We start from the raw sequence: 25834 nt of genomic DNA, 5'->3' as shown, positions 1-25834 counted from the left end.
AATGGGATCGAGGATTCTTTCGAAGTTCGTCTATTCCGAACCACCAAAGAAGCTCGTGCGACAAACCTGTCTACTGTTTCTGAGCTTGTGAGGGACAGGTTGGGCAGAATCTCAGTCTCGGATTTGGTGGCTTGTTTCTTAGGGGAAAAGGTAAATACAGTTGCGATCGGCTTCTCGCCCTCCCTCCTTTAGATGGAACCGTTTCTACCTTTTTTGTTCTATAGCGCCCTTTTTTTGTTCTCATCGTCTGCTGCATCGTATGGACTGCGACATTAGTTCGACGTCAAACGAATAGCAAGTACTTTGCCCTTAGTCTCCTTTTTTTTTCTTTATGTGTGTTTAGCCCATCTAATGATCCCTCCACTTTCATTTATCTCGTTGTAATTTGTTTCATTTCCCAAATTCGGACCCTTTAAAGAAACTGCTTGTCGTCGCCATGACGAAAGACGACCTCCCAAACAAAGGAGAGGAGCAGATCTCCGAGAAACCAGAGCAAGACAATATGGATCCGTCGAGGTTGTCGAGCTCGAGCTCGCAGAGACAGTCCTCGGGCGGCCAGTCCAATAACCCATACGATGCACACGAGAGCATTTTGGAACCTCAGCAGCAGCAGCAGCAGCAGCAGCAGCAACAGCAACAACCAAAGAACCAGTACCGAGGCTCCGCGGCCACCTCACACCTGGACTTTAAAAATGTCGCCCTGCGCCACCAGTCGTACGCGTCGCAAAGATCGCAGCAGTCGCGGCTGATGACGCCGCCGCACCACCAGCAAAACACGCACCCGCCGTCCTTTGCCTCGTCGACCGCCATGCCGACGCCCATGTTTGGCGACTTTGTCCTGCACGGACACGACAACTTTGGCGCGGCGGCCGAGGAGGAGGACGAGGACCACGCGCTCGACAGGGAAAAGGAGGAGGCGGCAGAGAACCCCGTGACGGAACCCGAGCCCGAGCTGCCGCCACCCGTCAAGCTGCACCAGAGGCGAAAGATGGTGTTTTATGCGCTGCGGTACTTTTTGATCGTGGCCGTTGTCGCGGTGCTGCTGATCGTGCCTGTCATTGTGAAGCAGGGCGATGCCGAGATCGACTTGAATGATAGCGACGCCGTCAGGAGGCTCAAGAAGGACCAGGTTGTGTTTTGGACCTTTATTTGGCTGACCATATCATGGCTCGGCTTTGTGCTGTTTGATTTGATTGGACTGGGGTTGCCATATTTGTTTCGATTCGTGGCTAGGTAAGTCCTGAATCAGGTCGTTGTGGACAGTCGAATGAATGGGTTGCATGATTTGGTAGTATGAAACTAACGAGATCGGGGAACGGGGGAGCAGATATGTCAATCCGGCACACCAAAAGTACTGGAGGTTCCTCAGGGTTGTGAGGAGGCCAATCTGCCTGTTCTTCGGCATCGCCCTGATGTTTAGCGCGTATGCGGGACTCATCACATACAATGAAGATTTGGGCATCAACGTCAACAAAAAGGACGCCAGTGGTGATTTCTTGGAGATAGGATGGACGTTTATCGTCAACGATATTTTGGAGCAGATCACCATCTGGGCGGGCTTCTACGCCGTGGGGAAGATTTTAATCTTGTACATCTCCATCCACTACCACTATCGGGGAAACAGTAAGTACCTGTATTCCAGCTGCTCCAAAGGTGGAGATGAGGTGCAGATAGATTTGTTGATACTGACACATCCGCCGAGCGAACAGACACCAAGATCCTGCGCTCCAAAGAAATGATGAACGCCCTCATCACCCTGTACGAGGCGTCCCTGGCCGTACATCCAGCGCGGCCCAACGACCACAACAACCCATTCGCGACCGAGGACACCATAATCCAGTCTGCGACGGGTCGCGAATACTCGTCCGGCCGCAAGACAGCGAGGTCGTACCTCACGCGCATGGGAATCGACACGTACGGCATGGCGACGTTTTTCGGCAACTTCTTGTCAGACGACCCCAGGTCGCACTGGCTGCGCCCCGCTTCCGCCTACGGGACCATCGAGCGGTGCCTGGCGAACCCCCGCACCGCCGCGGCCCTGGCGCGGCGCATCTGGGTCAGCCTGGCCGTCCAGGGGAGCGATGTGCTGACGTCCGAGGACGTAGTAGAGGTGCTGGGCTTCTACCGCAGGGAGGAGGCGGCAAAGGCCTTCAAGACTGTGGGCCCGATGGCGGACAATGTCCGTCTGGATGAGTTTGCCATGGCCGTCGTAGAGGCGGGCAAGGTCAGACATGATGTCTACCGTGCCATGTGTGGCGCGGATCATGTGCTTAATGTCTTGGACTGGATGATTGTTGGCACCATAGCGTCTGTCATGACCCTGTTCATCAGTAAGTTACCCTTTTTCTGGCTTAAACTCTATTTGTTGTGTTGATCCACAATACACGAACGGTATCTAACCAATCGGGCAGTGCTTCTCTACGTTCCCTCCATCAAGGAGATCCAGCAACAGGCTTCGGTCTTTGCAGTAGGTCTCAGTTTCGCCGCTGGCAGGGTGGTGCACCATTTTCTCATCGGCGTGGTGTATGTCTTCTTTGATCACCCCTTTGACGAGGGCGACCGAGTCGAGGTGTACAATCTCTCGTCAACAAACAAGACAGCATGCGTCGTAAAACGCATCTCACTGCTCTACACCGTCTTTCGACGCGTGGACAACGGCGCCGACATGCAGATACAGAACCAACAGCTCGTCATGAAGCGCATCGAGAACATCAGCCGGTCCGGTAACAACAGGCAGATCCTGCAGCTATGTGTAGACTTCAAGACGAGCTTTACTGACATTGTATTCCTGCGGAGGGAACTGGAGGCCTTTGTCCGCGCAGAAGAGAACTGCAGGGATTACATGCCTGAGATAGGCTGCTCGCTTGTCGGCGTGCATGAACTCAACAAGCTGGAGCTCAAGTGCTCAGTCACGCACCGGAGCAACTGGGGCAACGAGAAGCTGCGCTCGGCCAGGTCCAATAAGTTTTACTGCGCCGTGCTTGCAGCAGTGCGCAAGATCCCGCTTAATCGGCCCGGTGGTCCCCTGTACATGGGCGAGGCCGGCAGGCCCGTATATACGGCACAACTCAACGAGGAGGAGGCCAATCGCATGGTCCAGCGGAGCCACGAGGCGCTCGTGTCCGCGCGTGCCGACCACCACCCAGGGACATGCAGAGACCAAGATGAGGAGCAGCAGCATGACGCCAAGGATGCAGATTCAGAATCGGTACTTAGAGACAAGGAGAGGAGAGACAAGGCAAAGGCGGAGAGGGCAACGGCAGCCGAGGCGGAGAGAGTTGCACTCGCCACTTTGCAGAGAGTCCCCACACCAGAAAAGAAAAAGGTGCTCGGTGTAAGCTCCGCTGTGCAGGTGAATGACTACATTGGGAGGTCGGCAACCGGGATGAGGATAAAGCCGGGCTCAGCAGGTTACTACTGAGTATGTGTAGCTATGGCAGCTAATTCGACAGTTCTTTCATTTTTTTTTTCTTTTCCCCTTCAATATGCTGGCAGCTTCCCCTTGCAATAGTCTTGATCCATGTGGCCCGTCCGACTTGTTTTCATCTGTCAATGGGCGAGACCGTGAAACGTCGAACGTTCAAGAGACGAAAGCCAAAACTTGGGCGGCTGTTTCCGTCCAGGTACACGGTGACATGAGTCAAGGCAAACCCTAGCTCTGGGGTAAGAGGCGGAGAAGGATCCATCAAGGTTAAATGGTGATTCGATATAAGAGGTTCCTCTCGAGTCAATCAATAAGAAGAGATGGCGATTTTGACCCGCAAAATGCCGTAATAAATTCTCCGAGCTCGTCCACTTGTATGAGATTTATGAACTCTGCCTGTCGGCAGTCGATCATTAATATACTGTAATATACTGTAGGTAGTATACTGTACTGTATGGTCTGGTCTGTTTTTTTTTTTTTTTTTTTTTTTTTTTTTTTTTTTTTTTTTTTTTTTGCCATGTCAAGAGTCAGTTAAGGATGCGCCAAGAAAATCCTCCGCAGGTGTTTCTGGCACAATGGGCTTTTTTTTATTTCGATCCCCATGTTCGTTGCTCTGTGATTTGTGGCAATAGTACCACGTAAGTGGAGGAGACGCAGCTGAAGCAAGGCGACCAAAACTATGTATACAGCTGGATGGATACTGGTTGGTCTAGGTGGCCAAGATCCTGTATTTGAATCTGTCGCAGCATTGTCGGCATGATGATTTGTGGTACGATTTGGCATCAGCAGCTAAGCAAAATGGAGAAACCGGCTTGGTCCGCGAGCGGGGAGCGTTGCAAACTGGACCCTACCGATGTCAGACAGATGTCTAGATGTACGTAAGTGAGTCGTGAAGCCAAGGTAAAATCGATAGGCTCAATATATGCTTCTTAACTTTGTAGAGTGAGACCCTGAGTGAAACCCCATGCTTGGAAACTCAGCAGGTACCCCTCGCCGGCATTTGGATAATGCTTTCCTGGACGGAGAACCCTCATGTGGACGTGTATAAAGCCACGAGTGTATCCCCCGAAACCAGTAGTCAAACATCTCATTGACATGGAGAAAGACGAGATCAGATCAGATCACGATCAGATTAGCCTTCAGACACAAAACATATCAGCCCCTGAGAGCCAGAACCAGACCATATCACCATCCCTTTGTTTTCTTCATTCAACATTTCATCATGTCCTCAACGACCACCATCACAATCGCACCCGCCGACAAGCAAAGGTCGGGAGCCTCACCTCGCGACGTGTGGGAGAAGCAAATTTCAGTTCTCCTCGACCAGGCCAACAAACATAAGGAACCGTACAAGGCGCAGTTCGGCCCCCACAAAATCACAATCCACCCAACAGTCTATTCACCAGCATATTTCCCAGAGACGTGGTGGTATGGCACTCACCTGCCTGCCATCGTCAAAAAGGGCAGCTGGCTCGAGATCGGTGTAGGCTCTGGGCTTGTGTCCCTCTGCATCGCCAATGCAGGATCCAAGACCGTATCGGGCGTTGACATCAACCCCAACGCGGTCGAGTTCACGGCCAAGAACCTCGAGGCCAACGGTCTCAAGGGTAACTTCACCGTCAGTGACATTTTTGAGAAGGTCGAGGGCAAGTTTGACTTTATCTTCTGGAACCACCCGTGGCAATACGACTCGACCATCCCGGACCAGCTCAAGTCGGAAAAGACACACGACTCCGAGTACAAGCTACTGAGAAGATTTGTTGCCGAGGCCAAGGACTACTTGACAGAAAATGGTGTTATCCTGCTGGGCACGTCGGCCTACGCAAACCTCGACGCCATCAAGGCCATCGCGCAGTTGAATGGTTACAACCACAAGGAGCTGTTGAGGGGGCAAGAGCCCATTGGTAATGATGTCGTGGAGGAATACTATGTTATTGAGTTGTCCAAGTAAATTGATGTCGGTTGATAATTGTGTATTCTAATTTTCGTCATAATGTTGTACCGGCCGCTGGTAGGCAAAACTATTTGATGAAATGGATGAAATTGATGACAAAAAAAAAAACCATTTCATGCTTTTCGTAATCAAGTCTGAAATGTCCACTGTCTTGTCGATCTTCCATAATTAAGGTAGCGAAGAAAGAAATTAAACACGTGCACTCGGGTCGGCGGGGCTTATTGCGCTAGCCACCAAGTACCGATATCCGTCCGTTTACCGTGGGGAAATCCTTTTTAGCAACCCCACTGACCATAAAAGGCCGGGTCGGTCCTTTATGGCTTTTTGAGAAAAGTCGCCACGAGGAAATGCCATTCTGTGATAAACGCTATCGAGGATCGATCAATAGTGATTGGAACTGCATCTGATGCTTTGTGGATTATCCAGGAAAAGACATTGATTATCAATAATCTTATCTACCCTCTCAGTACAGTATTTGGGCGAATCAGGTTGCGACGACGGTCACCCGAAACAAAAAAGGGCTGACTGGCCGAACAGCGGACCGACGCAAAATCCGATAGACGGACGCAATTGACAGCAGCCAGCTTAAATACTCCGTAACTGAAGGATATATGAACCAGGTGATCATTGCCAGCCCCACATATATTTTTCCTCTACCCATTCAATTTGTAGGACCCTGCCCTCCACCACTGCAAAACATCTAACCGCTCTCCTGGGTTCAAGATAAATCGCCAATCCTCATCTATTTTAGTACTGGTGGTGGCAATTGGATTCCCATGAATTCAATGTGAGGAATGGTTGGTTTAATCGAATAATTATCTGGACAATATTGTCATCGCAAACATTTGTCATTGCTTAATTCAATTTTCCCACACTTAAAAGACGCCACTCCAGCATCCGAGTCATCCAAAATTTCGTCTCTTGCCCCAGCCAAGCACGCAATCGAGGCCAATCTTGACCTCAGCTGCCCTGTGGCGTGCTCGTGCCACGACGACCAAGCCAAGGGTGCCCGCCGTGCCTTATTTCGTGACTGCAGCAATCCATCGGTCCGGGGATCCCCCCCAATGGCAGCCTTTCCACGACTCTGGCACCATTCAACCTTTGACAGTCGCAACGAGATCTGTGCCCCGTCGCGACATTGCTGTGGTTTCTGCTACGTCTGACGCACCCGCACCCCAAACCTTACAACGCCCGCAAGGCCCGTTCCTTCCACACCACCACCCCCCCTGTCCTGTCGCGCCTTGGCCGTGCAACGTCTTTACCGCTTCCTTTTTCTCTACCCTCCCCCCCTATATGCCGGACCTAGTCCAAGACACGATCGGAAAATGAAGCCACCCCCCGCCGCTACAGCCGGCGATCAAGAGGAGGTCTCGTCCCTCAAGAGCCGCGAAAACCCTCGACCACGTGACGATACGAGCAGCCCGACATCCATAGATCGCGAGAACGACTGTGACAGGAGGAGGCCCGAAGAAAAACATCACCCGCGGTTGCCAGCCCTCTCAAACATGTCAAACCAGATAATCGGCGAGACGGTCAGCCCGTTCCTCAAAGAGCACATCCCGGGCCTGTACGCACCCATCGCAAAGTCCGACAGCTCGACCCAGATACAGTCAAAAGCCAACAGCAAGTTTTGCTACAGGCACCGGCCGGACCTCAAATGTCGGCGGGCCGCCGACGAGACAAAGATGGTTTCGATACAGCGCTCCCTCGAAAGGTTACCAACAGACGACCAGCAGGCCATAACGCACGTCTGGTCGCTGTTCTCGGCGGCCCCCGCAAAACACAGGGATTTGATGCTGCAGGGCATCATTACGCAGTGCTGCTTCCCACAGCTTTCGACGGTGTCTAGGGAGGTCCACGAGCAGCTCAAGATTGATCTCGTTACAGCACTTCCCGCTGAGATCTCCTTCAAGATTCTCTGCTATTTGGATACCGTCTCACTATGCAAAGCCGCCCAGGTCAGTCGGCAGTGGAGGCAACTGGCCGATGATGATCTGGTGTGGCATCGGATGTGTGGTTAGTTGTTTTCTCTCGGCGTGGAGTGGCGGATAACATAAGCCCCGCTTACTGACAAACAATTTACTTGGGACTATAGAACAACACATCGATCGAAAATGTACCAAATGCGGTTGGGGTCTACCATTATTAGAACGAAAACGATTACGCGACTGGACGAGACAGCAACAGCTTGCAAAGAGCAAACGACAACAACCTCGTGACCCAAACGCTCCGCCACCTAGCCTTCCTGCACCTTTGTCCCTCCGGTCACCTACACCACCGAAGCGAGAGCGGGAGTCGGAAGAGGATGGCAGTGCCAAGCGGATATGTACAAGCCGGGTAGGGAGCAACACCTCGGAGGAGCCGGAGCAACCAAAGTTTAGGCCGTTTAAAGATGTCTATCGCGACAGGTTTCGTATAGGATACAACTGGCGGCACGGCAAGTGCGCAATCAAGATCCTCAAGGGTCACAGCAACGGCGTCACATGTCTTCAGCTGCTTGACAACGTATTAGCAACTGGTTCGTACGATGCCACGATCAAGTTATGGGATATCGAGACGGGCGAGGTCATACGGACACTGCGTGGGCACAGGATGGGAATACGGAGTCTTTGGTTTGATGATAGCAAACTTATCAGCGGGAGCCTGGACCAAACTGTCAAAATATGGAACTGGCACACTGGCGAGCTCCTTAGCAGCTTGCACTGCCACACGGACGGCGTTATCACGGTGCATTCGGACGGCGAGTTCCTGGCCAGCGGGTCCATCGACAAAAAGGTCAAAATCTTCAACTTTGTCACAAAGGAGACCTTTTGCCTCAAGGGCCACTCTGACTGGGTCAACTCTGTGCGGGTGGACACCGAGTCCAGGACTGTCTTCTCGGCCAGCGACGACTTCAAGGTGAAGCTGTGGGATCTCGACACTAGGCAATGCATCCGCACCTTCAACAGCCACACAGGTCATGTCCAGCAGGTGCTGCCCCTACCGCCAGACTTTGAGCCTGACGAGGAGCTCCTCCAGGAACCGCCCGCACCAGGCTCACCGCTGTCGCAATCGCAGTCGTCGTCGGGCGGCTCCGGCACGGCCACCGACGACCTCGCTCTTCGGGCCCTCTACGGCCCTTCCTTCGTCGCCGATCCACAGCGGCCGCTGCCGAGCAGGTACATGCTCTCGGGCGGACTGGACAGCACGATCCGGTTGATCGACACGGCGACAGGTCGATGCCTCAAGACCTTCTTTGGCCACTTTGAGGGCATCTGGGGCCTAGCGGGCGACACGCTGCGGGCGGTCACGGCGGCCAACGATGGTATGGTCAAGGTCTGGGAGCCGACGTCGGGCCGGTGCGAGAGGACTTTTACGGGTCACAGGGGCCCCGTGTCGTGCGTGGGCCTGAGCGACTCGCGGATGGCCAGCGGTGGCGAGGACGGCGAGGTCAGGATATACAGTTTCGGGTGCGGCGAGGAGGTGTTGGAGGTCGTGGGAACGCCGAGCTGAGAAGTTTGTTGTGCGTGGCTTTTTGCACACCCCATTTCTTTTTTCTTTTTTGAGCTCGTGCATCGGCATTTTGTTTTTGCTTTTTCTTTTCTTCTTCTTTGCTCATATTTGTTCACATGGAACGAACTATTGGCCATGTCATGGCACTTTTTTGTATGGAGGAGTTGGGCGCTACATGGTCAAAGTTTAGTTGGCGTTTTGTCAGTTGTTTTGTTTGGGTGGGTGCTAGAAGTATACCAATGTTAGAATATTACTCTCATTTTGTCCGTTTGGTGTGGAGTGTGACGACATGGTCTAGTTGCAGGTACCAAGACCTAATGCCCCTGGACAAGAATGAGATCATTAGCTGTCCAAAACTGACCAGTGCGCCTTGGTCCGCATTGGGTCATTATATACAATCGACATGCTCGTTGTCATGTCACTAGGCAACAAGGCGTTGGGCTATGAAACATGCACTTAGCAGATCATGCAAGGTCGGGTCCTGGTTTTCGAGTACAGGTACTTTGGTGTTTTCTGTCACACCAAACAGACATCTGATATCTGTAGGTCCCATCCGAGGTATGTTTGAGTCATATTTTTCTACGGAACAACATTCGAATGGTACAACATGTAATTATCAGTGGTAAATAGCCATGCCTATAGGAAGGTTCTGGGATTTTTTAGAGTAACCCAATCTCGGTGTGTCGGTCTACGAGCCTTGTCTCCTTCGGTTTCCGAGAGCACTTGATCAGAAAACATGGGGAATATCTTCGGCAAGATGGTATTTTTGGTACGTATTCTGGTCTTATTCCCCGTGCCTCGGCACATTCAATCACCAAAACAAAACTCCTTATTCCGAAGTTGCCCGATTTGTGTTCAGCTTCTCATTAACGAGAAGTTTCGAGGTAGTGGTTGGCTCTTCTTTTGTTCCCCACAACACGTATCTTTTTGGAGCTCTGCCCCGTAGCTACAGTTAGAGAGATGATGCACCGCCCCTCCCCCGCAAAATGGGCAAGCGGAGGGGACAGGCTTTGACAGGCAAGTCAACAAAGAAAGTGGAGAGAGGGTCGGCTTCGGCGTCGGTTATCATCGCGCTTATTCGGCCTTACGTCACTCTCAATTGTCCATCGGGGTATCCTCTTTCACATGGGCTTGAAAAATATATCTAAACCAAAAGGTAAAAAAGGTTTGGGCGGTTTTTTGGGGGAAAGGGTCACGTTCCTGGACAATTAAATTGGAAAATTTCCTATTGGTTTTTTTTATCAATGCCGATCTCTTCCGTTTGACAACAAAAACCACCTCAAGTACTCTTGAGTGAACTGCCGCTTGGCCGAAGTAGGCTTGGTGAAGTAGTCCTTCTGCTACGGCATTTGAACAGCTACGCATACCTCTGAGCATCAGGTACGGTACTGTAGTTCGCCATGGACATTTAATTTCTGCCTTTATTTGCCTTTATCAGCCGGTAAATAACATCTCCCAAAGGACACACGGCTGTCAAATCAAGTCAACCACGTGCTCCGACGAGGGGCCATACTTCAAACTAAGACATTCCTGTGCATTAGTGACGCGCAATTTCAAGGGTACACAAAAAAAGCTTGCACGTCGCCGCCAGAGGGGTACATGAGTGCAACAGTAAACACACGGGATTGTTTTAAAAATACCCATCGAGTACACGAGACATGACTGAGTGCTTGGCAAGAAAAAAAAAAAAAAAACTCCAACCCCTGAATATTACGGGATACGACATGCGTCCATGACAGCTGATCTCATGGTGACTATGCCACGGCCGGGCGAAAGGTAACTTTTGGGTTTGTTCTGGACCGACAATGTGGGACGCCCACGGCCCCCCAATTTTCTCCAAACAAAAATGCTCCTTGATGCGCGGCTTAAGGGATGGAGGGACAGGGACAAGTTTCGCTCACCTGAGCTTGTATTTCTCTGAATGGGATTCCTTTTATTCTCGGTTATGTTTTTTTTTGCCCTTGCTGTACTGTTTTTAGCTGATACTTTATTTCACCCCCCCGGCTTCTGGACTTTTCCCCTTGGTTCGGCCCCTTTTTGGTGCAATTCCTGCTCTTGTTTGGTTTGGTAGCCCCCAAAAAGGTAGCTCCCCCTGCACAAGCTGACTTACATCATTTTTCTGCATGTGATAGTCTCTAGGGCAGAGCTTTAATCAAGCTGAGCGCCTTCAATCACGCCTTTCTAGTTCACTCTTTCCGGGCCCATTGATCCCCTGTTTCTTCTTATCATTTCTCCATTCCTCTCGTGGGAGATTCACTGAATCTACCTACTCCTTCACTTCGGCGAGCATCACCTTGAGACAACAATAACTGACACCTCAAAGAGTGCACACAAAATCCGATCATCTTGGAACTTGCATCCCGCTGTTACAGGTTTCGCAGATAAAAGAAAAGGCGCTAGGGGATACCCTGCCCACTTACAGCATCGGCAGCCCTCTTTTTGCAACTCGGGACGAACACGTGAAAGTTCCTTGCAGCTCCACGAATTTCCCTGGCGAACAGAAACTCGAAGACAAACATCCCTCGTCCTGTAAAACCTACCTGGCCTTGGATTTTGTGCTCCTCCCGCTTGCACGCACTCGAACCCTTCCACCCTTGATAGCCTGGGTCCTGCATGCGCCGACTTCGGAAACGTCACAACCGTCCCGACGCTCGACCTCGCTGACCCCTCTCCACATCCTATACCCTCCAGCAACGCAAAGCTTTCTCCTCAAACCTAATACAGCACGCACACACATCACACACATAACCCGGGCGCAGCGCCAAGGCGAACAAAAAAACCAAAAAAAAAAAACAACCAAAAGATGGCGACAAAGGTCAGCAAAGACGGCAAGCCACCGCCATCGGCCGCCGTCAACCTCATCGCGGGCGGCGGGGCCGGCATGATGGAGGCGCTGGCGTGCCACCCGCTCGACACCATCAAGGTGCGGATGCAGCTGTCTCGACGGGCGCGGCAGCCCGGCGCACCCAAGCGCGGCTTCGTCGCCACGGGCGCCGCCATCATCAAGAAGGAGACCCCCTTGGGTCTGTACAAGGGCCTGGGCGCGGTCCTGACGGGAATCGTGCCCAAGATGGCGATCCGGTTCACGAGCTTCGAGGCGTACAAGCAGCTGCTGGCCGACAAGGACACGGGCGGCGTGACGGGCCGAGCGACCTTTTTGGCGGGACTGGCCGCGGGCGTCACCGAGGCCGTCGCCGTCGTCACCCCCATGGAGGTCATCAAGATCAGGCTGCAGGCACAGCACCACAGCATGGCCGACCCGCTAGACATACCAAAGTACCGCAATGCCGCGCACGCTCTGTACACCGTCGTCAAGGAGGAAGGCTTCGGCGCCCTGTACCGAGGCGTGTCGCTGACCGCGCTGCGCCAGGGTTCCAACCAAGCCGTCAACTTTACCGCGTACACCTACTTCAAGGAGAAGCTGTCCGAGTGGCAGCCGCAGTACAATGGCACCACCCTCCCCGGTTACCAGACCACACTGATCGGCTTGGTGTCGGGCGCCATGGGACCGCTCAGCAACGCGCCCATCGACACCATCAAGACGAGACTGCAAAAGGCGCCGGCCATCGAGGGAGTCAGCGCGTTCAAGAGGATTTCACAGATTGCCGGTGAGATGTTCAGGTAAGTTTGCTTTTTTTTTTTTTTTTTCCTTTTTCTTTTCTTTTTCTTTTTGAGGCGAAATCCAAGCGGTTTGACTGGTTTAGCAGTTTACCCCACTTGCTGCTGTCCACCACAGTTTGAGGAACAAAAGAAAGTGGAGACTGACGAGACGAAACAGGCAAGAAGGCATGCACGCATTCTACAAGGGCATCACGCCGCGCATCATGCGTGTCGCACCGGGACAGGCAGTCACCTTTACGGTATACGAATACCTCAAGGAGAAGCTCGAGACGAGAGGACCCTTCTCACTTTCTGGCGGCGAGTACAACGACTAGTGGTTTTGTCGGCTGCTCAGATATGTTGATGATAGGATTCCTAGACGTTGAAAGACTTTTTCATGTGAAGGCGTTGGGAAATAAGGGTCCCCAGGTAGAGGGCCAAGTCTAGTAATTGAACATTCCGATTGGATTGTTTTCTTAGCATGAATATTTTCGCTTTGGGCACCTCGCGCTGCATGTGCGCAAGTCAGGCCTCGTACACTAACATGCTCCCATGGGAGAATTTCACGGGAATGATGAAATTAAAGAGATGTCGATTAAAACCCCGACAACGCTCCATTTTCTAGAAAACTATCTGAATTGATCGCAGACTTTGGACATGCCAGCCATGGCTGCCTGCAGAGGCGGCAACTCGTTACATCGTTAATGTGCAAGGGGAGACCTAGTGTGGTACCCCATATTGAATTGCCAAATCATCGACCAGGCCTCTTGGGCCTGCTGAACGCCTTCTTTTGCTCAACCTGAGGGTGAAGCTCGGATAGCACAGACTCCTCCGTGATCTCGCTCGTCTCCTCAACCTCAAACTTCTTCTCCGCCACAACGCCAGTCTCCTTCTCGGCCGCCGTCAGCACGGCGCGCTTCATCAGCGGGTACAACATGCGGAACTTGATGGCTACCCTGCCAGTGGTGCTGGTCGGGCATGTGTAGAAGAAGAGGATCGGGCGCTGGGTCTCGCCGCCGTGCTGATGGGTGTATCGGTAAAAGGTGAAGCGCGGCTCCGTGGCCGATATCTCGGACACAAGCTCGGTGATTGTGCTCGGGTTGGCGGAGGTCGCAACGTTCTCGACTGTTTCGGTCTCGGGGTTGATTTTCTATACGTGAAGCCGCCAGCCACCAGTCAGCACATATTGCTCCATCCAATTGCAGGTTCACTGGAACACATAAGGACCTACCATCATCACAAGATTCCTGGATCCGTTCTCTTCCGCCAGCTCCTTGAGCGCCTGCAAGGCTTCGGTATCAATTGGCATGTTCAGGTTCTTGCTAAGGTGAATCTCCCTGACACCGGTGCCAGCGCCAGCCTCCTGCTCGGCGCGCTTGACCGCCCCGAGGGTCCTTTCCTCCTCGGTAAGCGGAGCAGCCATATCACTGTGGGCATCCTGTTTCTTGAAGCCCTGCGGGGTCAGCTCCTCGGCCGAGTTTGCGAAAACGGTATCGCGGAAATGCTCAGAGCCGAGCTCGCGAACCAGCGTCAGGCGAGTCGACGCAAATAGCATCTTCTGCCGCACGGGAGCCAGGTCCGGTATGTAAGTGATCGCTACGAGGTGCGGGGCGGCGTCGTGGCGCCGGAGGAGGATGTAGAGCGCTTCATTGGGCTTGAGGTGCGGCGCGAGGAGGTTATTCAGATTGTCATCGAAGGATGAAGACGGCGACGAGGTCAGGAGGGTGACGGGCTTGAGGGATTCCGAGGATATGGTGGCGAGGAGGGCAAAATTCGTGGGGGACGAGAGGAGCTTGTTGAACTCGGCCGTGAGCTCCTGCGAGGCTGTTGAGATATCTTGGCGTTAGCTCGAGGTCGACCCATAGCTAGGTACGGTGAAAGAGACGGCTGGTCTGCTACCAAGTGGAAGAAATGGGTAGGGAGCTTGCCTGAGATTCCTGATTGCATCTTGTCAGATGATCTATCTCTGTCTGCGCTTGAAATACCAATGCAAAAGATAGTATTGCCTTTTGGATAGAAGGCGCTCTTGTATCCTCGATAATTGCAGTGCCCGTCAGCAGCTTAGCGACTCAAGATCCACCTGCCTGGAATTTACCATGATCAAACGCGCCGGTTAGCCGCCCCCTCCATGCCAGCCAAAGCCAGTGCATCCGTAGGGACAATGACGGTGGGCATGGCCCGTGCGCCTTGGGGATGATGGCGGGGTTCCGCTTGCCCCTGAATCGGGTCTGAGGTTTGTACAGTGGAGTGAGTGCACTAGCTCTAAACCTAGCACTGGTACGAACGATCAGCAGACAGCTAGGAGAGCTTAGCTGCATCAAATTGGCGGCATCAACTTGGCATGGAAGCAGTGTTACAGCACAGGAGGCTAAGGTTGCGCTAGAAATTTCTAAGTGGTTTTTATATATGGTTCGAAGAACGAAGGGGAAAACATGAATTATTCAAATGACACCAACTCCTTGCCCAATATGCTACACGCCGAACAAAACGCTACAAATATGAAGTCCAGCTTCAGCAGACCGCTAAAACTGGATGTGCAATCAACCGGGTCATCCAAAGTCCAGACCCCGGATCAGTCGTTTCTTCATCACAAACTCTTAAAAAGAAAAAAAAAATTAGGCTAGCCCTCAAGTCTCCTCAGACAACCTCATTAATAGGAGACTAATCACCTCGAGATCCAGTAGCCCCCGTTTCCGTGAGCCTGATCCATCATACCAGCGGCATCTGTCCGCACACCGAGCAGATGCACCGGCACGCGGTCAAATTGCATTTGCGCCTTGTCCCTCGCCCCGACCAGCCGATCGGAGAACGTCCTCGCGTTCTTCAGTTCCCGAATCTGGTCCTTGGCCACCTCGGGAGCCCACGCCTCTCGCGCCAGACTGCCCAGCGTCAGCATCTTGTCCATGGCGAGACAGTGTAGGTGCTGCTCCATGGACGGGGGAGCCGCTGCGCCGTTCCTTGTCAGGGTCGGGCGCAGGTAGCCCATGACGACGAGCTTCATCCTCGCATCGAAAAAGGTCACGCCCGGCCCAAAGTCGTTGACGAGGTGCACCGTCACGATCGGGCGTGGTGTTACGACGGCCGGGTTGACGCTGTGCGTCGGCACCCCGACCGTGATGATGGCCTCGTGCCAGTCTGGGTCGATGGCCTCGTGTAGCGGCTGGGCCTTCTTGTTGCCGTTCGGCTGCACGCACGCCCAGCCAAAGTAGACGCCTCGGAGGCGTTGGCGCATCTCCTCGGGGACGTCGTCCAGGTTTGCCGTCGGCATGCTCAGCTCGGTGGCGCCCCTCCCAGTCCCCCTTACCACCCTGCCGCCAAACTTGATAGGAAACGGCTGCTCCGGTCCCTCGTCGGGGCCGACAGTGTTCTCGCCAAAGACAGCGGGCCTTTGACCAATCGTGTTGTACCGGCCTGCCGCGTGCTCCGCATTATACCTGTTGTTGGCCTCAACGAGACGCCCTTGCATCCCGGTCTTGTCGTAAGCCTTCATGCCGACCTTGGCGATCGTCTCGGAATGCTTGATCTTCTTAGTCACCATGGTGGCAGCCCGGCCCTGCGCTGCACCGGCCGCCATGGTGACGGGCTTGGTGTACTTGCTCGCGTACACGACACCCACCGTGCTGGCGACCTTGATGCCCATCTCGAGGGGCATGGTGGCCACGCTGGCACCGCGCAGGACACTCACATCCTTGCTGGTGCTCAATACGCGGAAGACGGGGCTGCAGCACAGGGTCTTCTTCTTGGGTGGCGGGCGTACTGTGCCGTCGTCAAAGTACGGCGATGGTCTCTGCGCGTAGTGATCGCTGGAGCTGCTGCTGGACGAGGCGCACAGGATGATGCGAAAGTACCCGTCCTCGGCGGCGGCAGGGATCCTCACGACGTGGGTCTCTCGCCATACGTGTTTGCTGACCTTGCCGCCCGCCTTGGCCGCCTTCTTGAGCCACTTGGCACTGTCTCTCTGGAAAGCCCGCTCGTCTCCCTCTGGGACCGCGGACGCATCAACATGCGAAACAGGCGTCACGTTGATCCAGGATCCCGTCGCGCCAACCAAGGTCTTGAGCTTCATGCCCTTGTCGCCCGAGAAGCCGCGCTGCTGCAGCCACAGAGTGCGGTCTACAGGGAGCGGTTCCGACGAGAAGACCGAGATTATGACCGAAGTCTCTGGGCCCTTGTACATAACAATGCCAGCCGAGTGGCGCAATATGGTATAGTGCTTGGTAGACTCGGCCGGGTGGGAAATGAGCCCGCTGGCAAAGAAGGCAGTCTCCTCCGCTGCGTTCTTGAAAAAGTTCTTCTTGGCGGGCGCGGTTGCTGCCTCCTCCGTCTCAGTAGATGGGAAGACGCCGGACGCACTGTCTGGTGTGGCGGGACTGAGAGAGATCGGCGATGGCGAGGTAGGTCTGCTCCTGCTCATGAAGGCGCCTGGTTTCGCCCGTATGCTTGGGGTGAGCCCTGGAACCTCTTCCGGGGAAACAGTCTCTGCCCTCATCTGCATGTGTGCATGGGTCTGATTCTCAACATGAACTTCATGGCGCACTTGTGTCGTAGTTTGCGGTGTCTCCGGGGCGGGGGAGGGAGCCCGGCGTCCAGGAATACGTAGAGGAAGGGGCATCAGTGGCCTCTGGCTTGTCCCAGGCGCGTTGCCTTTATTCCATGCGTCGCGACGACCGGCGTCTGAGTCGTATTCGTCCACTGGGACTATGTGAGTTTGAATGCCTAGGCCGAGGGCGGCGTCGTTATCGTACGGTTTCGAGGACGAGTAGGGCGGCGGCGGATGCTGGCTCGGGAGCGGAGGGATTGGTGATACGGGTTTGCGCCGTAAGTTGGTTTCGCTTCGCGCGGTGCGAAGTCTTTGAAGTGCTTCCATTTTGGACTGCCCTGGCTGTCGCTTTGGATCCTGGCGGGTGGTTTCAGGATCAACGATGTAGATGTTAGAGACCGTGTCAAGTGCAAATAGATGTATAACTGTCTATGGTCCCAGCGCTGTAGCGTACAATAGAAAGGAAATAATGACAACAAATTCGACCAAAAGGAAATGAAAAAAAAAGAAGAAAAAAAAAGAGGTAATTAGCGTATCGAAGCGAAATAATTGACAGTCTATTGAAATCAGAACATTGGGGCATAAAGTTGAGCGGGCTTCTTTTGTGTCAGGAGGTTGAGCAATCAAGACAGGGTCCAGTCGCCACAAATGAACGGAAATCCGAGTTTCCTGGATGCCAATGCACGCCAATGCCAGAATGACAACAGAAGAGAACCCAGCACTTGACCCCAGGTACAAAGGGAGCGTGGAAGCAGAAGAGTCAAATTCCAATCATGGCGATGACTGCTGAGCTAAATTGGGAACAAAAGAATTGACTGGTCAAGGAACCAATTCTTTGTCGTTTCAGAAGCAACACCGCAAATGTTGTAGATCGTGTTTCACTGGATAGCAACAACAGAAGGTGCAGGCGAGCGCGATTGTGCGACTGTGGGGTCACGTGCTTAAGCGCGGCACTGGGTGGAGTGCAATTGGTAAAGCGCTAAGAATTTGTTGTCCCCAAACGATGAGAGCCAATCAAGTCTAAATTTGAAAGGCTGGACGGGACCTGACATTTCTATCCTGCTAATTAGTTCTATTCTAGTTCTCGACGGGAAGATCCATTGACTAGACCGCCCCCTGGAAATATAGGCGCAGCTGTAAACACAAACCCGCGCGGCTATACGCTGTGCTCACAAAACTGGCTGACCTCGGTTCTTCCCGCAATCTTCTTCATTCTGCATCCAATGGACAAATCGGCGCCGTGTCATTGACCTGGATCCCGCCTCGTTTCTTCCTGTGCGAATCTGGATACGGCAGCTTCCATCCTCCTTCACTCGTCGGCACCGACAACCACAACCTCATCAAATGTCTTGCAGGTCTAGTCCTGCCCTGCTCGTCCACGGATCCCTCTGGCCAGTTGGTATATGCTGTCCTTGCATGAAACACGTGCTGGTTGCTCAACCACTGGATGTCGCCTGGCTGCAGTATCATGTGGAGGCTCTCCTGCTTGCATACTTTTTCAAGCACATCGATGGCTATCTTCTGTTCCTCGCTCAGTGGCGGGATCTTGGCGTCGGGCCCCATATTGTACCTTGCAAGTGAGGTGACGTTGTTAGGGTCGAACTTGCCGTACAGTCGCCCTTTGTCGTCGAGGTAAAACACGCTCGCTTGGATCCATGGCTCTTGTCCCTCGGAAACCTCACCCTTGCGGTCGAGGTACCATATGGGCTGAGTGAACAACCTGGCAACTTCGGGGTATTCTCTCTGCAAGACGTTCCAAACTCGGTGCTGAGACACTATGTCGCTTTCACCCCCTTCCATTGAACGGGCAATGCAGAGCAGTCCCACGAGATCGGCAGCGTCAGTGTGAAAGTATTGTCTATTTCGGTCAGCTCACAACTCAAGTCACCAACCGCTGGTTGTCGCACTTATCAAATTAGGAGGAAATCCTCACCTGGCGTTGGTCCGGTAGATGCGCACCCTATCAGTCTTGGTTGGATCTTCACCGAGGTCCTTGACATGCCCCAACACATGACCCCGACCGTTCTGGCTGACAAAGTAGCCGAGGTGAGCGCCGAGGCCCATGTACGCCGTTGCGCACTTCTGCAGCCCCCATTGCTGGACTGGTATGTTTTTGAACAACCAGAAGCCCTGCCCATCTAGCAGCTGTCTCTTGAGAACCTTCATGCGAGATGCCAAAGTTGGCAGCTCGAAAAGATCCTGCTCGTTTTTTTACCTGGTCAGCAAAACAAAGTGCTTGTCTCTTTGGATGGCAATAGTTATGCGCACCTTGGAGATGGCAGTTAGTGGCTGACCGGACTCAATGTAACGGTCGGCCGCTGCCCCAATCTCAGCTACTTCGTCATCATTCAGGGAATAGGTCCATTTCTCAGAGTTGTCAACGAAGTCTTTGGCATCCCATGCTGTGATTCCCGTGATCTCTTTTGGGAAGTCCTCGTACGGACGAATATCCGAGTACAGTGGTGCATGTTGGCCTGAGGTTTTGATGCCGTCTGGGAATATTGTTTTGTCAACTATAGGCTCGGCGAGCGAAGAGCCCGACGTGACCTTGACTAAACCGGGCATCGCTTCGTTTCTGTATACCCGTTACTTGACTCTTTCTTCGCTTTGCTGACCTCCTTGTATTTTCTTCCTATTTTCTTCTTTGTTTTGAGTCTGTATTTTCGCATGCTGTTCTTCAAGATATGCCAAACGGACTGGGGCCAATACTGCATGCAGATCATCATCGCATCAAACAATCACACCATCGAGCCTATCTCATCACTCCCGTGGGTTCGACCCCAAGAGCGACATCGGCTTTTCTGATCCTCGGATTAATTAGCGAGCTGTTGAACTGGGATTCCCTCCACCACGGATCTCCAGAGTACCGAGACCCGAATGCGGGGAAACCCACTGGTGCAGCCAACAGCTTAATGTCATCAGATAACGAGAGCTCAGGACCGACATTTCCCAGTTTTGCCATTGCGGGGCCTAATGGCGTCAACCTGTGAATTCAACTCAGCGAGTACCATGGCATCGCCGAAAGTGAAAATCTCAAACTTGTTGGCATCTATTCTGGTATGGGAGCCACCCATAGCTCATTTTCCTTGCTTTCAAATCTGCTTCAGTACACAATATAATTCACAAGTTTGGAAGTGTCATTGAGATGGGAAATTGCTGACATTTATCTGCCTTATTCATGGCTTCGGGGCCACGGGGAGGGCCGGTTACCAGTTATAGCAAAAATATCCTCTGCGGTTAATACTTTGTAATAAGCTAAAACAAACTGTTTATAGACTTTGTATATGCATACAGATTCGGATTTGGAAGCCTGGGCTTTTGGCGTTGGTTTTTTGAGTCTAACAATAACCTGTGAAAAAACAATTCACGGGGCATAAGTAAACTGAGGTGGTAAATCAGTATTAATACACAAGTCCAGGCCAGAAAAGATTTGTCATTAATGATTGACGGATACTTGTCTTATTTAATTTTTTTATAAATTTTGCTCGACTAGGAATAATCATCCCATGTAGCTGGGATAGCCTGTCGACAACGAGCTCAGATCAGCGTCAAAAGGTCTCGCAAAATCGGCACCCACCAGAGGTTGCGGAGATTTATGCCAGATACCAGATATACGCGCGCGGGGCGCAGGGGTCACGCCCTTTCACGTCTTTAATCGTTTGATGAAGGGATCATGTTTGATTCGCATCGTGACAGCAGTCACAACCGGGCTTTCCGTTCCCCTGTATTGTGACAATGGTCACAATTGGGAGTATACCACAGCAGGTCTGTGACAGTATAACGGTTCCTGACGATCTTCGAAAAAGATACCTACTTCTGTTGCAGGGGAGCCCGGCCTGTAGCATTTATTCTAGCTTATATTAGCGCCGGGTTTAAGGCGTAGGGGGTTGGGGGGGGGGGAGTGAGACCCCCATTTTTCGTCCTCCTTTGGGCCAGATTAACAAGAAAAAATCTAGTTCTCAGGGCTCATCCCTGGATCGGAGTTCCACTGATTAAGCCGCGTGGCTCAATTCGTGGCTTTGCTTGTACCTGTGGGTCCAACCAAAGATCACTCTGGTTCGGCGCGATATTTTCGGCCGATTTGATTGGTCGAAAAGCCATATGGCTGAAAGGTACATGGGGCGCCCGGTCCACCCTGCAACGCAGGGGGGTCTAGTCTGAGCACTGAGACTATACGCGATGTGGTTTTTGCGTGTGAATAAACCGATGTTATTTACATTGTTAACCGGATATATATAATTGCAATCCAATGAAACTTGCTTGTAAAATAGCCACACCTTAAAAAATATTTCTGCTAAGCAGAAGTTTAATTTCATTATTCGTGTGCTTTGACAGCGACCGTATTAATATGTAACGGGGTTGAAAATCTCTTTATTTAGGCGGCCTTGAAATAGCAAATGTTAAATTTGGGAAACAGATATGCACAATGAAAGTTCGGCCCAAAAAGATTAAATATGTTGAGGTCCCTTTTGTTTCTTGCAAAATTACTTTCAATTACAACTTTCGTCAACTCGTTTGTTCCCTAATTTGCAATCTAGTTAAAAAAACTTTATTACCTTTATTTACTTTACCTTGGTCCTCAACAAAGCACACACACTTACCTGCCTTCCCTCACCAAAATTTACTTCCGCAACATGCAACTTTTAAAAGTTTATTCCTTCATATTTTTAATTGCGCTACAAGTCGGCATGGCTATGGCCGGTTCGCCCCGTATTGGGGCAAACTCCGGACAGAGACCATACGGCACGCATGGCCTAAGCGAGAGCTACCAGATGGGGCCACAAACCTACGGCTTCGGGACCGCGGCTGACGTGGTTCGGCCCAGAACTCGCAAATTTTACATTGGCAATGACTCTAAAAAAACTTATGTGCCCGTCAACATGTGTCTTATTCAACTGTCCTACGGCAATATAATATTAAAAGCAGTGAAGGATGGGTTCCGGTCCCCGGGAACCACGTTTACTTGGGCGGTTAATGGTGTCGATTGGACGTTCTATGTTCAGGTTGATTGCGAGGTGAAACTTGGGAGGAATTTCTTTGCTCAAAATTGGCCTAAGGGATTTCATATCAACGGTAGACAAGTTGGGAAGCTGCCATGGACTACCCGGTTCCTGAAGGGAAATGAGGAAGACCGTCGCAGTCACTCCGTTTATTGACCAGACTGTTTATTCATGGGCAGACATGCGAGTGGGTAGATCACGTGTGGAGCAACATGATCTCAGAACACGTAGCAGATATTTCAACAGATCTCTGTTGGAGTGTTAAAATATTTATTTAATATAATATATATTTATTCCACCGTATATTTAATCATGAAAAGTTAATTTAATAATTACACGCGCGATTTAACAAAATTTCGAGAGAATTACATAATATTAATTTACTTAACTTTTTCGTTTATCGCACGTTTAGAGGAAAAATTTAATTTTATTTAAAAATATATTATATAAGTTTTCCGTATAATTATTCTTTTATTTTTATATTTTAATAAAACGGTTTATAATTATAAAATTTATAGGTTTATTAAATATTAATTATACGGATAGTAACTTACGTTTTAATATTTCCGGCCTTTAATTAGTCGCGCGGTAAATGTAAATTGCATGTTTGTTTTTTGGGGCAAATTACGAGTATATTTATATTTTTCGTATTAATTTATTTTTTAAATATAATAATTGTATTTCTTTCTGGTTTATACATATAAAATATTAATAAAATTATATTTATTATTTTATAAAAATAAATATAAATATATATATTTTTATTTTAATATATATATTTTTAAATAAGGGGTTAAAATAATATTATTATTATATATTTACATTCTGTTTATTATACAGCGAATATAAATAAATTAAATTTATTTTAAGAAAGTTTTAATTTAAGGCTTTGTAATAATATTTATATCGTATTTATATTATTTTTGTTTAACAAATACAAGTTAATAAGCTAATATATAGTTCTTTTAATTATATGGCGGTTATATATATAATATATATAAAGCGTATATTATATAATTTTTATTATATGCGACGATAATCGATAAAATATCCTTAAATTAAAACGTGGTTAATTTTTTCGGCCGATTTAATTAATCGAAAAGCCATGTAATTAAAATGTATATAAAGCGCCCGGTTTACAATTGAAAAACAGGGTAATTTTAAAGTTCATCCCTAAGCGCGAATTATATTAATTAAATCGTGGTTTAATTCGTGGTTTTATTTATATTTATAAATTTAATTAAAAATTGTTTTAGTTTAAATTTAAGGGTAGTTTATCGATTTTCGTCGCGTGCAAAGGTTATTTCGCCATTTTAAATTACATTATTTATTAATAATTTTATAAAAGCGTATAATTTTAAAACACTAATATATTAATAAAGGTAAAAATTAATAGGGCTTTAAAATATTTATAAAAAGATTCTAACACACCCGTTTAATTAAATATTCGGTATAGGTTTTTTTTATTTACGTGTAAAGGTTGGCCATTTCCGATCCGCAAATAATATTAATATTAACCCTTTTTTTGCCACAATTATATAAAACCTGTTAAAATTAATACGTGGAAAATTACAAAAGCGAAATTAACACCTATATATAAATATATTTATTAACAAATAAAAGAATTTATTATTTTTAATTTATAAAATAATATAATAGCGTATTTACGGTATAATTTTAACTAAATAAATTTATTATTTTTCAAAGTTTTTATTATATTAACAAAATTATATATATATATATATATACATATATAAATATTATCTTTCAATATTTTTCGGTATGTATTTCTTTTGAAATTAAATTAACGTAATTTTAATCGAGTTTAATTTCGCCACCGGTTTAAACCACGGTTAAAATATTAAATAACCCAATATTTTAATATAAATTTATTTTTTAATCGCCGCACGTTTTTAAATATATATATATATATATATATATATATATATATTGATAAATTTAAAATAAATTCCCAATTGCCAATTTTTTAAATGTTTATAAAATCCCATTTTTATTAACTTATCGCGTTATTTATTATTAACTAATTTTATATTATATTTATTAACGTAATTTTACCAAACCTTATTTATAATTAAATACATTGTAATTTTTGAGATAAAGGTTAAAACTTATATTTTCAACCAATTATATTATAAAAATATAATATAATTTATCCGTCTTTCTTTGCTAAAGTTTATATAAGAATTATAATATAATATTTAAAACGTAAATTATTCGTTAATAATTACCGGTGTTTTTTTTAAACCGCGGATATTAATCCATTAACCGTTTTCTAAATTTCCAAAACCATCGTATATATAAATAATAAAGACGTATTATTTAAATATGTTAATATTTAATAAAAAACCTGGAACTTTATTGGTTTAAAACGGTTATAAATAAAAATAATATTATATTAATCTTTGGAATTTTTAATATAATAAAATGATATTAATAAACTTAATAATTCTTCTTCGTTAAAATGGTATTTTACCCCGTTATTATATATAAATCTTTAAATATTAAAGCTTCTTAATATTTCTTTAAAAATATAAATTTATTATTTGGCGGATTGGAAAACATCGTAAATATTTAAATTTGTTACCCAAATATAAATAAATTGGAGAAAGTTTATATATTAAATATTAGTACGTTATAATTTAATAATATTTCGAATAAATTTAATTTCGGAATTAATTACGAAAATGGTATTTCCGCGCTCGAAATTAGGTTCGATTAAAAATTAACGTTACTTTAATAGAAAACACGAAATGTCCCCTTTTTAAATATAAAATTGGAAAATAAAAAGTTGGAAAATATAAAAAGAAATGTTTAAATTTAATAAAGGAGGGTAATATTAATGTTAATTACGTAAAAAAATTAGTTTCGTAGGTATTAAATTTAATATTAACGCCAATATATTTTTCATTAAAACATATAACGAATTTTATATTTAAATTAATAAAAGAAATATTAATTTAAATCCGTTAATAAATATAGTTTTAATGCTCAGACTAAACCACCCCTGCTTCGCAGTGGTGGACCGGACGCTCCATATACCTTTTAGCCATACGGTTTTTCGACCAATTAAATTAGCCGAAAAAATCGCGCCCGTTTTAATTTAAAAACATTTTGTCGATTTTTATCGCAAACGATAAAAATTTTACCATATTACGAATAATAATTTTACCCGTTATAAAAAAAAAAAGAATTTACGCTTTTATTATTTATTATTAAACCCAAATTAAAATCCTTTTTATTATTTTATACGAATAATTTACCATATATTTTAAAAAAAAATATATCGGCGATAATATCGAATTTAATATTTACGGAAATATTCCCATTTACGTAATTAATAATATATTATTTTTTATTGTTAAATTTAAATATTTTACCATTTATATTTTCGTTTTTTTTATTATTTAATCCCGTATTGGAAAATAAATAAAAATTTACGTATTTTTTATATAAATAACGTTAATTTTCGAACGAATTTAATTCCGAACGCGATATTTTTATTTCCAAAACCGATTTCGAAATCTTTTTTATCCGAAATATTTTTAAATTTTAGCGTAACGGTAATTAACGTATTAATTTTTACCAATTTATCCACGTTTGGGTAATAACGCCAAATATTTATAATATTTTCCGTTCCGCCGTATAATAAATATACTATTTTAAAAAAATATTAAAAAATTTTATTATTCGAAAACGTTTATATAATAACGGGGTAAAATACCGTTTTAACGAAAAAAAAAAATTAATTTTATCGATACCGTTTTATTTCGTTAAAAATTTTGGGGTTTAATATAATATTTTTT

At 47.7% G+C, this 25834-nt stretch overlaps 6 protein-coding genes across 6 annotated transcripts; 4 read left to right on the top strand and 2 right to left on the bottom strand.

Moving 5' to 3' along the window:
- Positions 1-436: 436 nt before the first annotated feature.
- On the top strand, positions 437-3421 carry PgNI_02108 (uncharacterized protein; the record flags this gene model as incomplete). Its single annotated transcript, XM_031122175.1, has 4 exons — positions 437-1233; positions 1328-1623; positions 1710-2330; positions 2412-3421. The coding sequence occupies 4 exons, from the start codon at positions 437-439 to the stop codon at positions 3419-3421; spliced, it is 2724 nt and encodes a 907-aa protein (XP_030988287.1).
- Positions 3422-4646: 1225 nt separating this feature from the next.
- PgNI_02107 (uncharacterized protein) lies at positions 4647-5375 on the top strand (the record flags this gene model as incomplete). The annotated part of the gene is made up of 1 exon (XM_031122174.1): positions 4647-5375. One exon carries the CDS (start codon positions 4647-4649, stop codon positions 5373-5375), a length of 729 nt encoding a protein of 242 aa, XP_030988292.1.
- Positions 5376-5995: 620 nt separating this feature from the next.
- On the top strand, positions 5996-9458 carry PgNI_02106 (uncharacterized protein). The gene is made up of 2 exons (XM_031122173.1): positions 5996-7394; positions 7474-9458. Exons 1-2 carry the CDS (start codon positions 6704-6706, stop codon positions 8868-8870), a joined length of 2088 nt encoding a protein of 695 aa, XP_030988291.1. The 5' UTR covers positions 5996-6703; the 3' UTR covers positions 8871-9458.
- Positions 9459-11673: 2215 nt separating this feature from the next.
- PgNI_02105 (uncharacterized protein) lies at positions 11674-12805 on the top strand (the record flags this gene model as incomplete). Its single annotated transcript, XM_031122172.1, has 2 exons — positions 11674-12491; positions 12649-12805. The coding sequence occupies 2 exons, from the start codon at positions 11674-11676 to the stop codon at positions 12803-12805; spliced, it is 975 nt and encodes a 324-aa protein (XP_030988290.1).
- A 416-nt stretch (positions 12806-13221) lies between these two features.
- Positions 13222-17337, bottom strand: PgNI_02104 (uncharacterized protein; the record flags this gene model as incomplete). Its single annotated transcript, XM_031122171.1, has 3 exons — positions 13222-13620; positions 13702-14294; positions 15186-17337. 3 exons carry the CDS (start codon positions 17335-17337, stop codon positions 13222-13224), a joined length of 3144 nt encoding a protein of 1047 aa, XP_030988289.1.
- Positions 17338-18072: 735 nt separating this feature from the next.
- On the bottom strand, positions 18073-19977 carry PgNI_02103 (uncharacterized protein). Its single transcript, XM_031122170.1, has 3 exons — positions 19279-19977; positions 18944-19209; positions 18073-18868 (listed from the first exon to the last, which is right to left on the bottom strand). Exons 1-3 carry the CDS (start codon positions 19573-19575, stop codon positions 18220-18222), a joined length of 1212 nt encoding a protein of 403 aa, XP_030988296.1. The 5' UTR covers positions 19576-19977; the 3' UTR covers positions 18073-18219.
- Between the last annotated feature and the right edge of the window lie 5857 nt (positions 19978-25834).

Source organism: Pyricularia grisea (assembly GCF_004355905.1).
Source record: "Pyricularia grisea strain NI907 chromosome Unknown Pyricularia_grisea_NI907_Scaffold_1, whole genome shotgun sequence".
In the NCBI taxonomy this organism is placed as follows: Eukaryota; Fungi; Ascomycota; class Sordariomycetes; order Magnaporthales; family Pyriculariaceae; genus Pyricularia; species Pyricularia grisea.
The sequence above is the reverse complement of the archived record's forward strand: the minus strand, read 5'-3'. Positions and strand labels throughout refer to the sequence as shown.

Excerpts from the sequence above, each read along its gene's own strand:
- PgNI_02106 (XM_031122173.1), top strand. The coding sequence starts at position 6,704 with ATGAAGCCACCCCCCGCCGCTACAGCCGGCGATCAAGAGGAGGTCTCG. Across the intron at positions 7,395-7,473 it reads GGTGTGGCATCGGATGTGTG|AACAACACATCGATCGAAAA; the intron begins GTTAGTTGTTTT and ends TTGGGACTATAG.
- PgNI_02103 (XM_031122170.1), bottom strand. The coding sequence starts at position 19,575 with ATGCCCGGTTTAGTCAAGGTCACGTCGGGCTCTTCGCTCGCCGAGCCT. Across the intron at positions 19,210-19,278 it reads CACTAACTGCCATCTCCAAG|GATCTTTTCGAGCTGCCAAC; the intron begins GTGCGCATAACT and ends AAAAACGAGCAG. Across the intron at positions 18,869-18,943 it reads ATCTACCGGACCAACGCCAG|ACAATACTTTCACACTGACG; the intron begins GTGAGGATTTCC and ends TGACCGAAATAG.